The sequence below is a fragment of the Tenrec ecaudatus genome, chromosome 6 (genome assembly GCF_050624435.1).
Source record: "Tenrec ecaudatus isolate mTenEca1 chromosome 6, mTenEca1.hap1, whole genome shotgun sequence".
Classification (NCBI taxonomy): domain Eukaryota; kingdom Metazoa; phylum Chordata; class Mammalia; order Afrosoricida; family Tenrecidae; genus Tenrec; species Tenrec ecaudatus.
The window spans coordinates 173,110,602-173,128,041 of record NC_134535.1 but is presented as its reverse complement, the minus strand read 5'-3'; the positions used below and the strand labels follow the sequence as shown (position 1 = coordinate 173,128,041).

Sequence of the window (17,440 nt, the reverse complement as noted above, 5' to 3'; positions counted from 1 at the left end):
TACTTCTTGGGACAGTATGTTTTAGGATGACCTTGAACTTTACCTGCCCTGCTCCCAAGTAGGTGTTTTCCCCAAGGATCTTTGGTTCCTTTGAGTTTCAAATGGTTTTCAAAACCAAGATCTGGGGTCAAGATACAATTGAGATTTTTGGCATAGTGCATTATTTGAGGGGGCTGCTAACTGAAAGGTCAGCAGTTCAAGACCACCAGGGGCTCTGCAGGAGAAAGATCAGACTTTCTACTCCTGTGAATTTCCAGTTTTGGAAACTCACCCAGGCAGTTGTACCAGGATCACTATGAGCCAGAATCCGCTCAACAGCAGTGAGGTTGGTTTTGGACGCTCCCACATCCTTATATGAGAAAGATCTGGGGAATATCTACAGACACAGCATGTGCACATGACATTGGGTTTGTTTCTATTTATGTGTACTCACACACGCGTGTGGGGGGGCTTCACAAAGTGATGTGGAAAATACCATTGTCTTTTAATTCAATTCTTTCAGTCAACTGCTTAAAGCACCCCACCCCCTCTGCACTGCAAACCATGATCCGTATTGATACCTACAAGATCAATCCAATACCATTGTTGTTGTTCTAGTTTCACCCTTCTCTCTCTTTTTATTTTGTAATTCTCTCTTCCAACAGTAAGAAACCTGGCTCCCTTTGCCTTCAATAAAATTTTTATCGTATCCAACCCTTTTTATGGAACCCATCTCCTACCTCTTTCCCCATCCCTGCTTGGATTTCTTCCTCACTTCACTCAGGCTTTCACAAGCCAGCTAGGGAGGCCAGCATGCCCATGTACAGATGCCTCCTCATGCCACTCTGGGTTCCTGCATCCCATGCCAGACTACCGCTGCCACCCCTCACCCATGCATGGCATCTTGCTTGCCTGATGGGGATTTCAAAAGTTATGCTCAGCTGTATCCGACTGTGGTGCCTGCTGAGCCCATTGATGACTGTTGCTCTGAATTGGCAGGAAGGACAGAAAAAGGGAAGGAGACTTAACTGTCTTTCAATTCAGGTGCACTTTTGTCACTTGATGTTAAAAAAATGGGTCATTAATGAATAAATCCTAATTTCTTTTTGACCTACATTGCACATTTGGGGATGTGCTCTAAAAATTGGCCATGTGGGTAATAAGAGATTTAAAGCCACAAAACATTCTGCCATCAGAACATTGTCTAAATAAATCACTCAAAGAACATTCTGCACCTTTGTATTGAAATGTTAGCTATTCTATTAGGAAGGAACTTCCCCAGAGAGGCGTCATCAGAAAGGAGAGCTGAGCCCCGCCCTTTAAATTGAGCCTCTCTCTGCCATTTTCTGCGCTAGATTAGGACAGCATTTTCAGACACCGAAGTTTTAGTTGACCTGCCTGAGAGGTTTATCTCCTTACAGGCCATATTATTTGTTGATTGATCATACAGAAGTCACAGATGAAGCACCCGCTGGATTACATGGACTGGCTCACCTGTTACTTTTTCTCTGGTGGTTTTCTGTGAGCACTAGCCCAGATAACAAGCACACAAGAGGTTTTCTTCAAGGTTATATTCAAAACCAGTAGGATCAGACCGAAGCCTATTTAGCCTGTAGCTAAGTGGCTTGATCTTTAAAATAATAGTGAGTTTACTCTAAAATGCTCCCAGCGACCCAGTCAGTTTTGACTCCTAGCCACCAGGTAGGCCTGAGTAGAACTGTCCTGGTGAGTTTCCAAGACTGTAAACTCTTTGCAGGAGCTGAGAGCCTCGCTTCTCTCACAAGGGAGTGGCTGGTGGCTTCAAACTGCTGGACATGTGGCCCAATGTCTCACCCACCATGGCACTATCTAAAAGCAAAACAAAAAAAAAAGAGCTGCTTTGTTATTATTTTGGTCTGGGGCAGGTAACGCACCAGATCATCCTGTAATGTCCTGTGCCAAAGAATAAGAAAGTCCTTAAAGAATGACGGAGACAAGTCCAAACTCTCACCGACCAACTTCTAGGAAGAATTATATATGTGAAAAAGTAACTCTAAGTAAGGACTGCTTTAAAAAACAATCAATCAAACAAGATAAACATACAGTGCTTTTAGGAACTCAGATTTTTTTTCATTGTTAGCAACTGTGTACCTGGTCTTTACTATGCATACAGCAGTGAGCTCAAAGTGCTAACTGTTGGCTTGGCTTATAAAGTGCCAGCCATCATACTAAGTAATTTGCCTATGTCCTGGCCACCAAACCCCTGGGGGCAGTGCTGTGCCCTTAGAGATGTTCGGTGACTTTCTCAGGAGCACATACCTGTATGGAAATGTCTTTTTAAATCATTCAACAGTACTTATTGAGCAATCTGATTTCAGTGTGGCTGAGGTCCATACTTGACTCCCAGGATAAAGTGACAGACCAGAGATTGTGTCCTCATGAAGCTTACAGTTTGGCAGAAAGGCAGGCAAATGAAACACAGAACCTTCAGCACGATGACCATTCCACTAACCCAGGAGGAACACCCTCCCTCCCCCCATGGAGTCAGTGCTGACTCACAGCGACCCCCTGTGGGTTTCTGAGACTGGAACTGTTGATGGGAGCAGAAAGGCCAGTCTTTCTCTCGAGGAACTGTTGGTGGCTTGAACGGCTGATCATGTGGATCACAGCCCAACATGTAACTACTGCACCACCAGGCCTCCCCAAAGTCTGCCAATCTACTGCTGAGAATCAGCCTGTGGAAACCCTATAGATCCCAATGGTCTGGTCCCAGTGGGTATGGGGTGGCCTTGATTCAGGCTGCCCCAAAGGCAGCTAAAAATAACTACAAACTCAAATGGAGAGTACTGGTGCCTTGTTCTGTGGCCTCGTTACCTTCTCCGAGCAAACATCAAGAAACTCCCCAGCCAAATTCTGAGTTCCTCTGGGTTTATGAGCTACCCTGGTAGCATTGTGGGCTAGCCATTGGGTTGCTCACCACAAGTTCAGTGGTTCAAGCCCACAAGCTGCTCTGCAGAAGAACGACGAAGCTACCTGCTCCTGTGAAGATGTACAGCCTCCAGTGTTCTGTGTAGAGCCACGATGACTTATCACGAACCCCATGGCCATGGGTTGTTTGTTTGGGGTTATGAGAACTGAGGGTACGGAAGTGGGAAAGCTAAATGTGGGTCTTCCTTCTGATTCATCACAATGAACCCCTGAGATCACTTACAGTGTAGCCCATTTCAGCCTGGATTGGGACAGTTTATGAAGTGTCTTCCTTCTGTTCCATTAGCAAACACACGTGTGAGTGGAAGAGAGCTTTCTCTCCTGGTCATCTTCCGTTATTTAAAGTGCACCACCTTCTCCTGCCTCTCCCCATTGCTTCTTTCCTCAGGGAAAGGGATGTGCCTCCCCCTTGGTTCTGGCCATTCCTTCTCACATGAAACCTTATTGTTTGACTCGGGAAATTAATTCTCCACACGCTAAAGAGAAGTTAAGCAACTTTATACAACCGCCCTCCAGAGACAGCCTTGGCTTTGCTATACATTCCTATGTTTAAATACTGAATACCATCTTGGTGTTTTTTACGTGTTACTTCTTGACCCAATCTCTCTCTAGAGAGCCGGATGCCTTTGGCAGACTGGGCTGCAGACTGTGCTTGGATAGGTCAACGAGAGAAGCACATCCATGCTCTTCACAAGTCTCCCTCAGCTCGACCAGTTACCAAGGGCCTGCAACTTGGCTTATGGTGACTTGGTAGATGAGAGGACTTCAAAAAGTTTGTGGACAGATGGAATCTAAAGAGAATGGGATATTTCCATGAATTTTTCTGGCTCTCTTTAAGTCACAGTAGAACTGCCTTCTCAGGGGTTTGAGTGAGTGATTTTTCAGAAGTAGCTTTGTTTCCAAGGAGCTTCTGGGTGAACTTGAACCGCCAACTGAGCACGTAAATCATTTGCACAACCTACAGTATATACTCGTGTATAAGTCGAGTTTTTCAGCACAAAAAATGTGCTGAAAAACTGGGGTTCGGCTTATACACGGGTCAGTGGCACGAATGGATGTCATCTGGTCAAGCCCGACTAACAAGAAGCCTGACATAGAGTTAATAGCAGTGGGTTCGAGACGCATGGGAAGACATTCCAGAAGACATGGTGTGACGTGCCTTCCAGAAATGTAGTATTAGTAATACTATGGATGGCAGTGAAGACTGCACTTTGTATGAAAATGACAGCAGTGATGGTGAGGACAGCGATCTCAGTGAGGACAGCATCTATGATGACCTCACACCAGCATTGGGATACAGATGATGATGAGGAATCCAGTTTTGAAGGATTTTAATTCTACATTTTAGCTTGGTTGCTGATTGAGCTCAGGAGACAGTACTCTTAAGGTATTATTGCTGATACCTTATTGTTTTTGTTGAACCTATTTTCCACTTACTGTGCTGGTTTACTAATGTTAAATGACTTGTCCTTTTATTTATGTTTTTTATTTAAAAGAAATATTTAAATACATTACCCCACTGATGTCTCAATATTTAGTAATTTTATTTTCACTTATTTTGATTATTGAAACTCACCAATAGCTTCTGCATTTTGCATCCTAGGTTTATACTCGAGTCAATCAGTTTTTCTGGTTTCCCAGGTAATAACTAGGCACCTCGGCTTATACTCAGGTCGGCTTATATTTGAGTATATATGGTAGGTACTCTCTCCTCAGTTACATGTCTAAAGGAGCTGTCTAAGATTATAACACATTTAAGGAACTGAAAGAAGTTTACCAGGCTCATAGACAACAAGAGAGAATTTGCCTGGGGAGGACCAAGGGTATAAAAATGGTATTAATAATGAAGTCCTTACTCTCTGTGGTCCAGAGAAATGGAGTTTAGCATGTTTGATTTTGGGGATTGAGGTTTACCACATCTTCTGCCTTCTGCCTCAAGAAACATCATTATTCTTCTCACACTTTAATTCTAACTAAAACCTACAAATCCTATTGGGTGAAGTGAATCCATATCCTGTTACCATGGAGAATAAAATTATAAGCATTATTATGTATGATGTGGTAGTTATATCTGGTGTCAATTTGAGAGGATTATGAGTGAAGGGGTGGAGTCTGGCCTGTCAATTAAGATCTAATCAAGGAGGCCTCTGTATTGGTATGGCCTTCCCCTGGGGATTCTGGGAACTCCTGTATTTTCCTCCTTGGAGGCAGGAGATACTTCTCTCTTCTCACTCCCTTGGAGACACTCTACTGACAAGACACATGGAACTATGCTAGTGCCCTGAGCTGGAGCAGCCACGTGGAGACCCCTGCCAGTGCTGAGATGCTGAAGTAGTTTATTATGCCAAGCTGGCCAATAAACACATGTGGGGCTAATTGAAGGGCAGAGAAATAAATGGTTCAGTGAGCCTCGCTTTTTTATTTCTCAGGTCTCTTCCTTTCTGAAGGTCGGACCAGGGTGCAGCTGCCTTAGCCAGTTCCCTGCTTCAGCTGGCAAGGCTCAATTCCTGCAAGACATCCCCAAGGAGTGGCCAGATGGACCTGCCTCAATATAGCCCTGGGTGCTGGAGCAGCCGTGTGGGGCCCCCTGCGAGTGCTGAGATGCTGAGATGCTTACACACTCCCTGATTAAGCTTTCCAACTGCAGTCAGTATCATAGTGTGTGTTTTGGGAGATGGAGGAGGACTTTGTGGATTGGTGTTGGACATATGGGTTCATGTTGGACTTGTGGGCTTGGGCAGCACTGGGTTGGGATGTTTTCTTAATGTGCACTTAGCCTTTATATAAAACTCTCTCTTATACATGAGTTTCTCTGGATTTGTTTCTCTAAAGTGCCCAGACTAACACAGATGCCTATGATGACACCGAATGTACAAGACTTCACAAACACTGGCCCGTGATCTTCCTGAATTTGGCGCCATTGCATGTGCTTTGTGAGTCTGAAGAGGACTTTATAGATTGGTATTGACCATATGGGCTAATATAGGACTTATGGGATTGGACTGGGTTGGGATGCTTTCTTAATGTACCATTACCCTTTATATGAAACTCTCTCTTATATACATATGACTTTCTATGGATTTGCTTCTCTACCCAGACTAACACATATGCAAATAATATCATTGTAATATTAGATAATACAAGGTATTCCTTTTATAAGTGAAAACAGAAACAAACAGAAACTCTGCCATCACACCCACATGTGTCTGAGTAGAAGCCAGTGCTCTGTGGAGTTTTCAATAGCTGGTTTTCAGAAGTAGATTGTAGTTGTTAGGTCAGTTCTGACTCCCAGTGACCCTATGCACAGCAGAACAAACCGCCACCCAGTCCCGTGCCAGTGTGCTAGTCTGGGTAGAGTACAGAAACAAACCCATGGACACACACAAGTGTATAAGAAATATTTATATAAAAGAGCAATTGAACCTTGAAAAAACATCCCAGCCCAGTCCAGATCAAGTCCATAAGTCCGATATGAGCCCATATGTCTGATACCAATCTATAAAATCCTCTTTAGACTCACGAAACACATGCAATGACTCTGAATGCAGGAAGATCACGGGCCAGTGGGTGGGAACTCTTTGGATCCAGTGGCGTTGGAAACATCGCAGTGCTGGCAGGGGTCTCTGCATGGCTCTCTGAACACCGGGCTGCATCAGGGTAGGTCCATGTGGCTTGTCAGCTGCAATGTCTCCCGGGGAGTGGCAGAGAGAGGTGTCTCCTGCCTCCAAGGAGGAAGTGCCGGATCTCCCAGAATTCTCAGGAGAAGGCCATGCCCACACAGAGGCCTCACTGGCTATGATCTGATTGACAGGCTAGACTCCACCCCTTCACTCTTAATTCTCAAATTGAAAAATGATTATGTAACTGCCAAGGCCGTCCTCACAATTAATCTTGTCACATTTGTGCTTATTGTCACAGCCACTGGGTCAGTCCATCCACGTTACCAAGCATGATGTCCTATTCTGGGAGCTGGTCCCCCCTGGCCAGTACTTCATCTCCAAAGTACATGATCTGAAGTCTTCCCATGTTTGTCTCTAAGGAGCAGCTGGCTGTCTTTCTTCCAAGAGAGATCTCTTTGTTCTTCGGTTGTCCCTGGAATTCAACACTCTATGACAACACCATAGTCAGATGCATTTATTTTCCTTTGGCATTTTTTATTCGATGTGCAATTTCCACCTCATATGCACCATCGGCTTCAAAGTAACATCCTTGATTTTCAACACGTTAAAGAGGTCTCATGCAGCAGAGTTCCCTCCTGCAGTGTGTTATTGACCCCCTTGCCTGCTGCTTCCATGAGCCTCACTCGGGGACCCTTGAACCTTTCTTCATTTATCCTGGCGTTGTTTATCTCTTGAGCCCCTTGTGAGGACTTTGGTCTTCTTTACATTGAGCTGTGATCCGGATGGAAATCAGACGTCCTTGATCTTCCTTGGCAAGGGCTTCGAATCCTCTTCACCTACAGGAGGCCAGGTTGTGTCATCAGCATGCCACAGGTCATTAATAAGCCCTCCTCCAATACCGATGCCCCGTTTTCTTCATATAATCCAACTTTTCTGATTATTTGTTCCACAAACAGATTGAAAAATGTCCTTTCCTGATTCTCAACCATGCAGTATTACCTTGTTCTGGTCACACAACTGCCTTTTGGTCCATGTACAGGCTCTACATGCGCACAATGGAGTGTTCTGGAATTCCCATTCTTCAGGCTGTTCATTGTCTATTATGGTGCAAACAGTAGAATGCCTGGGCACAGTCAACAGAACACAAGCAAACATCTTTCTGATATTATCTGTTGTCAGCCAGGATCCATCTGACATCAGCAACAATGTTCCTCATTCCATGACCTCTTTTGACCATGACCCAAACTTCTGGTACTGCTGCAACCATTGTCAGATGATCCCCCGCAAGACTGTACTTGCAAGGGACCTCAGTGATTCTTTTTCTGTTTACACGCTGCACATCTGTCCGGTCACCTTTCTTCTGCTTGCATACAACTGTAGACCTAGTAGCTGTCTTCCAAATGCCTTGGTGTAGACGAGTGAGTGCTTCCAGCGGTTCGTCAGCTATGGGAACATTTCAGCAGGTGCTCTATCAACCCTGGAACCGTGTTCTTGTCTAAGGCTTTCATTGCAGCCTGGACTTGGTCCGTGTGAATATGCTCCCTGTGGAAATGGTGGCATGTCGACCGGTTCTTCTTGGTACAGTGACTCTGGGACCTTTCTTTCTTCTTTTGAGGCTTCCCACTTCTTTCCATAGTTTGCCCCTAGACGCTTTCGATGTTGCAACTCAAGGCCTGGGTTCATGCTTGAGTTTTTTCAGTTGAAGATATGCCGAGTGTGTTCGTCCACTTTGCTTTCCTGTCTCTAGGTCTTTTCATAAGAAGCAGATCGTCAATCCTTTATTCGGAGATATTGCTGCGTGGCTCCGGAACTTCTAAACTTCGGGTGTCACTTGAGCGTGGTAAAGGTTTGCACCACTCAGGGACGACTTTTCCAGGTAACTGGCCCTCTTTTCTAATGATCGTAAGAAGGCATATCTTCAGGTTCAGTTATTCAAAACCATGGCTCTCATTTTTTCCTAGGTATCCAAGTAAGGACTACTATATAAAGATATTGTATAAAACTGACCCAAACTGAACCCACTACCGTGGCATCCATTCCAACTCATCGTGAGCCTGTAGGAGAAGGCAGAGCTGTTGCTCTGGGTTTCCGAGACTGCAGCTCGACGGGAGTGAAAAGCCTCTCTCTCCCCCCACAGACTGACTGGTGATTCAAACTGCTGACAGTTCAGTTAGCAGCTGTGTTAGTCTGGGTGGGCTAGAGAAACAAATTCAGAGACACTCATGTGTGTGCAATAGAGAATTGTATATCAAAGAGTAATTGTATATCAAGAAAACATCCTGGTCCAGCCCAGATCAAATCCATTAGTCCAATATTAGCCCCTATGTCTGATACCAGTCTATAAATTCCTCTTCAGACTCAGGTAGCCATGCAATAATGCCAAATTCAGGGAGATCACAGGCTAGTGGCTGGAAAGTCTTGTGGATCCAGAGGTGGTGGAAGCATCTCAGTGCTGGTGCGGGTTTTCTCATGACTCTTCCAGCTCTAAAGCTCTGACTCCATCAGTGTAGCTCATGTGGCTCGTCAGCAGAAAGACCACACAGAGATAGTGTGTCTGGCCTCCAGTGAGCTCTTTATCTACATCACACCTACAAATGAGGTCACCAAGCTGTGACCTCATTGACAGACTAGACTCCAACCCCCAGGAGATTATGTAACTGCCTCGGCAACCCAGTGTCTAACCCATTATGCTACATAAAAAAATCACCTAATTTATTGTTTAGTTGTTTTTTAATCTAGTTGAGTTTGGAGGGTAATTCAGGAAGTTATTTCCTGCAAACTACTCTTTCACTGAGTTTTTGTTTTCATGGCTGAAAACAATGTTTGCTTGTTTTGACAATTTTTAGTCTACACCATATTTATTGTAGCCATTTTTGTAAAGCAAAGGGATTACGAGATCCTATGTTATCTGTCAAGTTCTCCAATCAAGCCCATCTTAAAGTATAGTGAAAATGATTTCCTGGGTTCCTTCCTGGCCTTACCCACGGAGCCTGGGAAGTGCTCTGCTGTTGATGGCTTTAATCTCAGGCACCAGTGTTCTAACCCAGCTAGAGGTCCAGGCACATGGTTCTGAGTCAACTGGCCACACAGACCACCTGCATCCGAGATGCATCTCAGGAATTCACAGTCAAGCTCACGGTGGCTCCCTGCTTTTCAAAAGCTCCGCTGAGACAAACAATGTAACGCGTGTGGTGGTTTGAGAATGTTATTCATCTTGACATGCTCTGAAATTCGTTAAGTCAGATCACTAGAGAGCTTCATCCTTTGATATTAAGGCAACTAAGTTCTAAAATTAATCAACGAACTTCTTTGAGCTTCAGTTTCCAAAATACAAAATGAAAGCTTATCCATTCAATTAGCACTTATTGACCTATTATACTTATTGACCTATTATACCCAAAGCGCTAGGGCTACTAGATTTCTAAGTATTTTAACCTATTTCCACCTTTGCTAATATCTCTGTCTGTTTGTCTACCTACCTAGTCCAACATATGCTCACACTTTTATGTGACAAATACAAAGAGAGAGAGAGGGAGGGAGGGAGGGGGAGAGGGAGAGAGGGAGGGAGGGAGGGAGGGAGAGAGAGAGAGAGAGAGAGAGAGAGAGAGAGAGAGAGAGAGAGAGAGAGAGAGAAATACAGAAGCATGAATGACACCTTACCTAGCTAGAACACAGAAGGCAGAAGTGACAAGCTAGTGACAAGACACTAACGTGTCTTAGAAACATACTGTCTGCTCCTATAGGATGAGGCACCAGGCAAGGGTCAAACACGCATTTCAAGCTACACTTACCAAAGTCCACCAGTTTAACTCCTCCCTCCGTGGTCAATAGGATGTTATTTCCTTTTACATCCCTGTGGATTGTTTTGTTGTTATGCAAATGCTGAAGTCCCTAAACGATGGGAAATACATAAGGACCTTTTAAAGAAGCATTAAACAAGAAATATCACTTTTCAGATGGCTACTTTTAAACAAACTCACTGGTAACACTTAACATGGAAACTTCTCAAAGGCTATCATATTAGTTCACTAAATCAAAGTGTACTATGTCAAAATTCCCAAATCCAAAACTTTTACCACATATTCTATAAATGCTGTGATCCATAAAAGATAAATTACTTTTATAGCAAATAACATAATGGCAAATGAAAAACTATTTATTAACCAAAAATAGAAATTAGTAGCTTTATAACTATTCCATACCCATAAACACTCTTAAGACAGAACTGTTGGCACAAAAGGGATAGATTGCTAATAGGAGAATTAATTATCTAGGCAAAGCATTTTATATTTTGCAAATGCTAATGCACAATAGTAATGTAGTTATGGTTTCCCTAAAAATAGGACACACATTTTTTATTGAATTAGAATTGCCTCATAATTAATGCACCAACAATTTAAATGGTCCCACCATGAGTGCTTCGTGTAAAATATAGGCAATCACCGGCTCACTCATCCTTTCGCCCCTCTTCAGAAATCCTTTCACAAGATCAGTCACGGAGCCTCCATTGCAGAGCTGTAAGAGAGTCATCCAAGATGGATGTTAAAACGGGCATGACTGTAAAAGGTTTCCCCAAAGAATTTTTAAACAAATTATTTCAATCTGATATTTCATCAGGTCATCATTTTTTATTTTTTCTTAAGTGTAATGAATCTATACACTTGTATTTGCATATTAGTGCAACATGGTTTTCCTACCAACAAAATTTTGAGTAGAATTTGGAGAAATCCTGTGGGTGACTGTAAAATTCAAGCGTATTATATTATTCCCAAATGTTAGGATCAAGCACTTCAATGCACTACTGATGTTTTTTGTTGTTGTTATAAATGTATATGTGTGTGTATATATCAAACATTTTCAATTCACACAATATTTGTAATTTAATATTTTATGTCTGTTTTAGTGATACTGATTCTATTACACATGTTGTGCAATCATCACCAATATTCATTGAGAAATTTGCCATCACCATAAACAGAGTCGCAAAGCTAAATAATGACTCCTCTTTGCACCTGCCTCTCATTCCTGGTGATGGTGTCTATAGATTTGCCTGTTGCAGAGCTTTCATATCTACGTGGAATCAACAATATTTCTTCTCTTATGACTGGGTGATTTCATTTAGCATACCATGTTCAAGGTTCATCCATGACGACGGATGTAGTAGGACATTTTTCTATGATTTTCTCTCTACTACATTTTGAAATCTCAATTAACAGTACAGTTGATTCCTAATGCACAACTATAGCCTATGTCATGTGTCTTAATTAAAAAGATGTCACTTCTCTGGAGCAATTTCAGAGTACACTGAAGTAAAATTTATAAGCAATATTAAAAAAATCTTCAAGTTATCTTTCCTAGGCTCTTTAGTCTACATTGCTCCATCCAAATTTGAGAGAATATGAACAGAAAAAAACAAGAGAGGAGCATGGGGAGGTGAGTATTCAATCCCCTCCCATCAAATCCTTTCCAAATTCGACGAAATTACCCTACATATGATTTTTCAAACTGCAAGTCTTTACAGGAGTAGACAGCCTCAACTTTCTCCTGCAGAGTGGCTGGTGAGTTTGACCTGCTGACCTTGTGGTTAGCAGCTGAACACCCAACCCACAGAGGAACCCTTAACTCATCAGGAATCCAAAGGTAGGGAACATTAAACCCCACAGGAATGGAGCTGCAGACCAGAAAAGGCTGTGCTGTAAATATTGATATTAGTAATGGAATATGAGAGGGATGGCCACTGGGCCAGTGGACCAAGAGATGGTTCCCAGGCAGCTTTGGTCCCACGGGATTGATCTTCACCCCCTGACCCATCAGCCTTTGCCTTCAGCCTCCCTCAGCACCTTCAGTACGCACACCAGCACTGACATCCGTTCATGCCCCGTCTCTCTTCTAACCCAGTCAATCAGCAAAAGGCGACGAGACCTCGAGCTCCCTCGTTTAAAACTCTGAAGGCAGCTTCGAACGTGGCAACTAGAGTGCAATGGAGGCTTGAGCACTCCTTTGGCTTTGTGCCGGCACATTTCCAATCAACTTACATGAACGCGGGCTAAGCATTCTCTGCCATATCATTATGAGCTCCATGTTGTAGAGGGTCTCCGGCTGCCCTGGTTAGGGACTTTGGTGACTAACCAGGTCACTGGTTCAAACCCACTAGCCACTCCTTTGAAGAAAGGTCTGATTCTGCAAAGGCTTTTAAAAACAAACATAACTTCACTGCCATCGAATAGAATCTGACTCATAGTGACCCCAGGACAGAGTAGAACTAACTGGCACTCTGAGTTTCCAAGAGTATAGCTATTTATGAAAGTAGAAAGCTTTGTCTTTCTCCTCTGGAGCAGCTGATGGTTCTGAACTGCTGACCTTTCCATTTGCAGTCCAACAGGTAACCAGGATGATACCAGGGTTTACAGCCTAGGTCAACCTACTGGGAAGTTTTCGTGTGACTGGGTGTGTGAGTCAGAACAGATTCAATTGCAATGGAGTTTGATGTTTTGGTTTCCACAGTAGAGATGGGAAAATTGAGGCACAGAAAGGTTAAGTAATCTACAGACGTCACAAAATGGTGACAAAGCTCCAGTATGACTAAACAGTCTGATTCAATCCCCCCTTGGGTTTTTGCGCTGGCTGGCAGATCCCAGTGCCACATAAGATACAGTTGTTTCCTCAAAGGGCCTGTTTTACGATGAAACATGGACTTCCAAATGAGCATTTAGATGTGACCCCATTGACCTTTAGGGTCTTCCTTTGTCCAAAGACCATTTCTTTCACAGGAGTAGTTGAAGCCTTAGCACTCAAAGAGCTGTGTTATTTCCTCGTGCATCCTTTTAGGTGGCCCAGCCAAACAGACGGGCTCTTACTCACCCTGCTAGCTCGGAACTGAATCAGAACAAGCAAACGTTTGAGATGAAAAAGGGCAGCATTTCCCCCAGTGAGAAAGTTGAGCTGGATTAGAAAACAGGGAGCCAGGGAGGGAGGGAGATAAATCATGGTACAGTGCGGGCATTGGAATGAGAGAGAGGAAATGCATATGAATTGTTGACGGTAAAACTGATCTGCTCTGTAAATTTTCACTGAATTTATAATTAAAAGTGTTAGAAGAAGGAGGAGGAGAAAGAAGACAAAGAAGATGAAGACAAAGATGAAGACGAAGAAGAAGAAGGAGGAGGAGGAGGAGGAGAAAGAAGAAGGCGAAGAAGAAGTAGTAGAAGAAACTGCCCTGGCATCAGAAAACAAGGTCAACACCCCTCCGACTTTGCACCAGCAGCGTAAGCTCGCAAAATCACTCATGATGGACTACGAAGAACTGTAGAATCCTTTAAGGAACTTATTTAAAAGTCAGGATAGTGTGGGTTATGCATTGGGTGGCTAACTGGAAGGTCAGCAGTTACCCTGTACCAGAAAGATTTTTGCTCCTATGAAGATTCATAGTCTCAGAAAACCAAATGGGTTCTTGCCCTACAGAGTTGCTATGAGGTGACCACAAACAGCGTCAATGGTGGTGGGTTTTGGTATTTAAAAGACCTGATGGCCGTGGGGTGGTGGTGGTGGACTTTTAGGATTCATTTCAAAAGTCTTGAACATCTCGGTAGGTCATGAATTATTTTCTAGTTCTCCAAAGTGTGGCTTTTTTGTCCCCTTTGCACTGTACACTGCAGTTGATGATGATGTTGATGCAAGAGTAAAGTGTTGGAAGGTGACTAGGGAAATTAATGGACACTAAGGAATGTGCTGGAAATAACAAAGGAAATAGGCGAATTAATGCAGCCACAGAATTTACACCACAGGGCTCAAATTTCACTTTCTGTTCTCTATTTTTCTTTGAAATGTTGTTATTTTTCCCATCTAATAACATTTAGAATAGAGTCTTCTTTTAAAAAGTAAGGTGCACTGTACTTTTTTTTAAAGCCAGGAAAGCCGATGTCAAATGTACGTGCAGTACAGATAAGAGCCACCCGTGCATTGAACTGCTCCAGGCTCCGACAGATGCCCTAGCTCTCCCTCGCTGCCCCACTCCAGACAGAGAACAAACCCGTCAGCACACCTTATCTTCAGTCTCTACAGTTTTGTCTTTGAAGGGATGTTGCATAAAAAGAACCCTAGATTACGTAGACCAGCCAGTCTGCCTTCTTTGCTTTAGGATACTGCATTTGAGATTTGTCCATAGCTGCTGTACATCATCAAAAAGTTATTCCTTTTCCAGCTGAGATTCCACTGAAGGGATGAACCACTGATCATGTGCCCATGAACTAACAGGAAGATATGTGAGTTGTTGACAAAAATTGGCAACTAGTCGACTACCACATGAAGTGTCAACTTTGCTACATATCAATCTACAGGGAGGACACAGATCTTTTTCTAGAAAATTTATTCCATTCCTCTGCTCTGTCTATTCTTGTCTGGCATCAAATTGTCTTGAAATCTTGTCATTTTTTAAAAAGCATTTTGGAAAAGTTCCCATTTGCTGGCTGCAATTGTTTACAATATCGAATAAACTTAGAGACATAGTGAGACTTGTCACACGCACTTCAGACATGTTACAAGGAGTCCATCCTTGGAAAAGGATGTCACACTTGGTAAAGCAGACCTGTCATCAGAGAAGATGAAAAAGTTCAAAGAAATGGATGGATGCAGTGGTTTCCGTGGACTCAAATGTAACAACACTATGAGCCGGGATCAACTCAACAGCACGTAATAATAATGCACTGCAGTTATACGATATTAATGCATATATGGTTTTTTTAAAGGAAGAAACTTTAGAAGTGTGCTTGCCCCTAAATCCAAACTTGAGTTTCTTAACATTCAGAAAATATTAGGAAAACACTCCAAGCACGGCTTTACTGAAAACTCAATGCCGTTGGGTCCATTCTGATTCCTACCAACCCTGTGGGTCAGGGCAGACGTGCCCTTGTGAGTTTCCAGAGTGGTCACCTTTTCCTGGGAGTAGAAAGCCTCGTCTTTCTTTGTGGATCAGCTGGTGGTTTCAAACTGCTAACCTTGCAGTTAGCAGCCCAACATATAACCCACTATCCCACCAGGTCTCTTATGACGTAAACAGATGAGCTGTTAGGAGAAATGTGAGATGTCCCCTAATATTTTTCTTCAGCTCACTGAATAAAAATATAAAAAGCCTATATATTAGAATAAAAGCAGAAAAAAACTGAAAAGCTTTCAAAGGAAAAAAAAATAAGGGTATCCACTCTAATATCTGCAAACAGAATTCAAACTTGGATTCTACAGAAGCCATTGAGCTGGATGGTAGTGCAGGGACTGGAACTTCGCCACTGCCTGTAAATGACACTGTACATCCTTGAGGACGCTGAACTATGAACTGCTCATGCCTGAAAGAAAGAACAGTCAGGTGAAAGACATCAACACGAATTTTCTGAAACCTCGATGAAAATTCCATGGTGATAGAAAGTAAAAAAAGATGTTCTCCAACTTCTCCTTCCTATTTTCAGATCTGAATCAACACATGGGAGAAGCTTACAGTCGTCACACATTCCAGCCAATCACCTAATCGACAAGAGGCCATGAGAATAGTCTCCATCCGTCAAAAGGCAAAGGACGATGGAGCCTGGGAGTGCAAACCTATCTGAACCCGAGGCTAGAGGTCAACGTAAATAAACAAGGCCTCCCCAGCAGACGTAAATGCTGCTGTTTGAAGAGCCCAATACAGTTCTTGAAAAAACGATTCTGAGCAATTCCGTTAAGTAAATGATTTCCTGCACATGGTAGCTAGCCAGATTACAATATACTCTAATTTACCTTAGTTATTTCTTGCAAATAATGAACTTAAAAATTTAGCCTTACTATAAAGATAAAGTTTTCTACTCCCACGAAGAAATCAACAAATGGGATTTAATAAGAATGAAACACCTGGGTGCCGTGGAAGACTGCACCAAGAGGGTAACAAGGCAACCCACGGACCAGGAGAGGACTTTTAGCAATGACACATCAGACAAAGGCTGTGTTACAAAAATCTACAACACCCTCCTGGGCTGCAAAAAGAGGAAAACCGTTAACTCCTTAAGGAAGTGGTCATAAGAACCGAAAAGAAATTTCACTAGGTAGGAAACCTGAATGGCCAACAAACACATGAGAAAATGTTCCCGTTCATTAGCCATATGAGAAATGCAAATTAAAACAACCATGAGATACCATCTAATACCCCTAAGGTTAGCCCAAATAAAAAAATCAGAGAGCAACACATGTTGGAGGGGATGTGGTGAAATAGGAACTGCCCTCCACTGCTGGTGGTCATGTAGATTTGTACAGCCACTGTGGAAAGTGATCTGGCGATACTAAATGAAAATGGAAATTGGTCTACCTTATGATCCAGCCATCCCTCTACTGGGCATATACCTGGTGGAGGTAAGAAATGAAACATGACTAGTCATATGCGCTCCAATGTTTATTGTGGTGCAATTCCAGACTTGGAAACAGCCTAAGTTTCCATTGATAGATGAGTGGATTAGTAAACTCTGGCACACACACACACACACAATAGAGTACTATGCAGCACTGAAAAGCAGGATCACGTTGTCTTATGGGAAGAGTTGGAATGAATTATGCTAAGTGAGGTAAGCCAATCTCAAAAGGACAAGTATAACACTAGTCCCCCCAGGCAAGTACAATCAATACAGCAGGATAGAAGCAAACACTTAACTCACAATATACAGGTGGAAACATAGGGAGTCAGGGGGAGGTCAGACCACACCCAGCAAGGTACATGTGAATCCAACATAAAGAAGAGGAAAGGAGGAAGGAGGAGGGGGAATGGGAGAACCTGAGATGATGACATGGGGGGAACAAGGCACTAACCCACCAAGGGGAGAATATTGGTTGTGTCTCACAGAATTGGAGTGTGCACATAG

General features: G+C 43.1%; 1 protein-coding gene across 1 annotated transcript in view; it reads right to left on the bottom strand.

The window, feature by feature from the left end:
* The window catches only part of MYO3A (myosin IIIA), a 258,190-nt gene that overhangs the window by 223,055 nt on the left and 17,695 nt on the right, over window positions 1-17,440 (bottom strand). Inside the window, exons 3-4 of the mRNA XM_075553416.1 lie at window positions 10,977-11,081; window positions 10,358-10,457 (exon numbers count right to left, since the gene is read on the bottom strand). Coding sequence (XP_075409531.1) covers window positions 10,358-10,457; window positions 10,977-11,081 — 205 coding nt within the window. The remainder of the gene's footprint in view (window positions 1-10,357; window positions 10,458-10,976; window positions 11,082-17,440) is intronic.